Source organism: Charadrius vociferus, unplaced genomic scaffold (genome assembly GCF_000708025.1).
Source record: "Charadrius vociferus isolate BGI_N301 unplaced genomic scaffold, ASM70802v2 scaffold450, whole genome shotgun sequence".
Classification (NCBI taxonomy): Eukaryota; Metazoa; Chordata; class Aves; order Charadriiformes; family Charadriidae; genus Charadrius; species Charadrius vociferus.
In genome coordinates this window covers 468,859-472,722 of record NW_009646931.1, presented here as the reverse complement: position 1 = coordinate 472,722, position 3,864 = coordinate 468,859, and the positions used below count along the sequence as shown (strand labels likewise).

Below are 3,864 nucleotides of genomic sequence, written 5' to 3'. Positions count from 1 at the left end.
TTTACTTTTTCAGGAACAAATGTGAATAAAATATAAAGTAAAATAAGTCCAATGTGATAATACAGTAGAATCCCCTTCGTCAGGACAGAGTATCAACTGTCCTTGTTTTGTGAAGTGCTGCCAAGTGGAGGATAATCTCAGTGACATCCCAATAAGCCTTCATGCATACCATCAACCACTGAAGAGGAGCAAGCTCTCATCCCTCGAATACCAATCATCGCAACTACTGCTCAGAGCATACCTTCCCTGTGAACCACGCTTGCGTCCACAGAGAGGAAAATACTTTGGAGTGCTTTAATTTCTAATCCTACTTTACAAATCAAAATGTGGAGTCACAGCTTGTTGCAATTAGCTTGTGCGGACACGTGACGTTTTCATAACAATACCAATATTCTACCACAATATATTGTCCTCAAGATAAAAAAATTCAAGTGTGACATACAGATATTTGCACCACTGTTGTATAAGGAGAGAGCCTGTTCTCCTTTCTTCCCCAGTTTTCAGCATCATACTGAGTTTTGCTCTCTTGCATTAACAGATACAAATAAGAGAAGACACAGACATCAAATATCCAGCATGCATGACAGTCTTCAAGTACTCTTCCACACTCTTGATCAAGTGTGGTCTCCAAGCTGAAGAGAAAAAATAACCTGTTGCACAGACCTTAGCTGGTTATTCCTCACAACATCCCTGTGAGGTAGGAAGAAAAAGATCCCCTTTTCCAGCAACAGGAGACAAGGCAGAGAGCACAGATGGCATTTCTCAAGGCAATAAGTGGAGAACTAGAAAAGCTGAAGCTCAGGAGTTCTGGCCTCCTAATTCTTTGCTTCAGAAACCAAGGTGCTGAACTCCCAGACATTATCACGTCATTAGTCTTTTTATAGCCATATATTAATGACAACAATGGCTTCTGTGCGTATGCCAGCAAAGCATAGTTCTATGGCAGAAGCAGCATACACCTGATGCTGCCCTCAGACATTTTTCCTGTACTTTATATATGTCAATAAATGTTCACTGTAATTAACTCATCAGTCCTATAACTAATGTAGCATACATAGTTTCAATAGATCAACATTTCATTTACAATTTCTTTAGGACTTCTCCAGCTCTTTAAATATATATATTTTCTCTGGCTAAGTTACTATTAACTCCCTTTCCCTGTATAACAGTTCCTATACTCCTCCCCCCAAACCAGCACCCATTCTGGGTACTCCGTAGCAGAGCTTTGAGTGATGATGAACAAAACACCTTCAGGGATCACACCGATCCCCTCAGAGTAGCTCTTCACCCATCGTTGGCCCTGAAGGCAAAGATAGGCACCTTTTGCTGTGTACAGCACCACAAGGGTCAGAATTGTCATTGAAGTGTCTTTATGGATTGGGGAAGAGGCCTCTGGTCTGCTCTATCCAAAACCGTTCCACACTGAGCTAAAAAGACAACTTCTGTTGTACAGAGACTTTAAATCTGCAAAACCTCTGTGAGAAGAACTTCAGTCCACCTCCACAGCAATGGAAATCCCCAAACTTTAAGGAAGTAACTTGTGTGGAATGAGTGAGTAACACAGGGAATACGCCTAAATAAAGAAAACAGGTGAAAACTAAAGCTAGGTAAAAACTAACTTGTGCTAATCCTGGGATAAAGTATTCTGAAGCACTTTGATCAATGTAGTTTCAAGTCTTTCATGCAAATTATCTATCAACCAAATCCCTTGTATAAGCTTAATCATTAAATTAGCACTAGTCTTCGTACAACGCTTTTCTACACCATGGGCTCAGCATCAGGTCTTGCCTACATATTCAAGCTATGCAATGGCCTACCACCCATTAGCACCCCTGCGTTCAAGTCACGCAACTTAGTATTAGGGAAGTAATTTTGTACTAGCATAACGGTGTTTACAAAGGCATTTTGTTTATTCCTTTGTGGGAAACAGGATAACCTATTCTGGTATTGGCAAGAGATTATCAAAGAATTGCTTAGAGTACTGCAACTAAACAAAATAATCTCTCTAATCAAAACAGTTTTACTGCTATAAAATCCATGCATAAATCAAGACAAATTGTATAACTGACCCACAGAAGAGAAGCATTTCTTATTTTAGAACAGAAAAATGCAGTACAAAGGCTAGTACAATACTGCAGGATTTTCCCATCTGCTTCCCAAGAAATGTGTTACATTCCTTCCGCAACGCACACTATGGTGAATACCTCATCCATCTAGTATTAGAATGCCCTTCTATACCATATCCTAACACTACTCATCACATGTATGATAGGCATATATATATATATATATATATATTTATTTGTGCATCTACATGTTACATGTTTTTCAGTCACTTAATCTGCTACTGTCCTGATGTCAAACATTATGTCAGGAATTATTTCAACTGAAGTGTTTTACGTGGTCCTATTTGTACAAATGACAGAAACCATTATACTTGGACAAAACACTGTATTTTAGTAAATGTGGATTTCCAGTCAATTCATGCTCTGTATAATAAAGACATACTGTGCTGATTTAAGATGTGAGATCCAATGCTGTCATATTACCTATCTGCAAAAATAACAGCGATTTTGTAATTAATAACAGGGAAAGGAGATCTTTATTAAATAGCATTGATTGATTGTCTCATGTCTTCATTCTCACTATCATGAGTTTGGGTTCCAAACTCTTTAGTTTTTGTCAATGCCTGGATAGGCAAGTGGTGCAAACTTACTGCTTTTACCCTTAACCAACTGTATTCCTTTCCAAGTGCCCACAACATTCTCTTCCCCTATTTCTCTATGCAACACTGGAAGGACAGATCTCACTCCAGAAACAATCTTCATTTGCCTTTGAATGGGGAGAAGAATTACAACTGGAGAGTAAGAGTAGTTCATGTAGGAGAATTGTGCAGCTACCAGTTGCCTGCATGGGGAAGGAGACTTCTTAATCGTCCTCCTTCATATTAGCCCCATTCTAGTTTGCATGATTTAAATAGAAGGGGTCAGATTTGGACTTTGGGAGGTGTAGGCTTCTTAATGACAACAGATACACACCATGGAAACAGCAAAAACATTCAGGGCTAAGGACACAGTTTCTTCCACTGGTATAAAGTTTTGTCACAGACTCATTAAAAGGTTGAGGAAAAGGGAAGTCCGTATTCCTCATGTCTCTCTACAGCTTCATACATTTGCCATAAACCACTCCAGAACAGCCCTCCCCCCCCAACTTTTACAGTAGAATGGACATGGTAAGTGCTGTAGCTCCAGAGCAACAGAGTGACTTGTAAGTTTAATGACATCAGGAAAAGCAGAGACAAGTTTTGCATGGTCATTTTCTGCATCTGTGTAAAAAATGTAGTATTTGGCAGAGATACTACAAGGCATTTTTTGACAATGTTCATTAACACTTTAGTATAACATTATTCAAAATTTAGGGAATAAATCCACCCTTCCATGAAAATTGGTAATGTTATGAAAGTAAAATACAATTTATTCTGATAGCCACAGTCTGAGTTTAACTGTCTGGAAACTACTTACAAAGCCCTTTAAAAAAAAAAAAGTAAAATTGCAAAACAGTCATCGATTCCTCTTCACTGAGCTCCCATTTGGAAACAAGCCTTCTGGCAAGTTAAGCCCAGTCTGTATTTCACGTTTAAATCTGCCTCATCGGTATTAGTTTTGGCGAAACCTAGCAAAAAGGAGGGAAAAAACACAACAGTTGGCATACAGATATAGCAATACAACCCACTGTTCACTTCCACCTCTATCAACTATGTGCTACTGATGATTAGAGACACCGTATTTATTTAAACTGATATATTTGCAGTATTTCAGAGATAAACACTCCCACAACTAAATTTTCTGATGCAGGAATGAACGA

General features: G+C 38.6%; 1 protein-coding gene across 1 annotated transcript in view; it reads right to left on the bottom strand.

The window, feature by feature from the left end:
* Positions 1-2,727: 2,727 nt before the first annotated feature.
* OXCT1 (3-oxoacid CoA transferase 1) overlaps positions 2,728-3,864 on the bottom strand; it is a 93,669-nt gene continuing 92,532 nt past the window's right edge. The window contains exon 17 of the mRNA XM_009894704.1: positions 2,728-3,672. Within this exon, the coding sequence (XP_009893006.1) occupies positions 3,637-3,672 (36 nt within the window). The 3' untranslated portion in view covers positions 2,728-3,636. The remainder of the gene's footprint in view (positions 3,673-3,864) is intronic.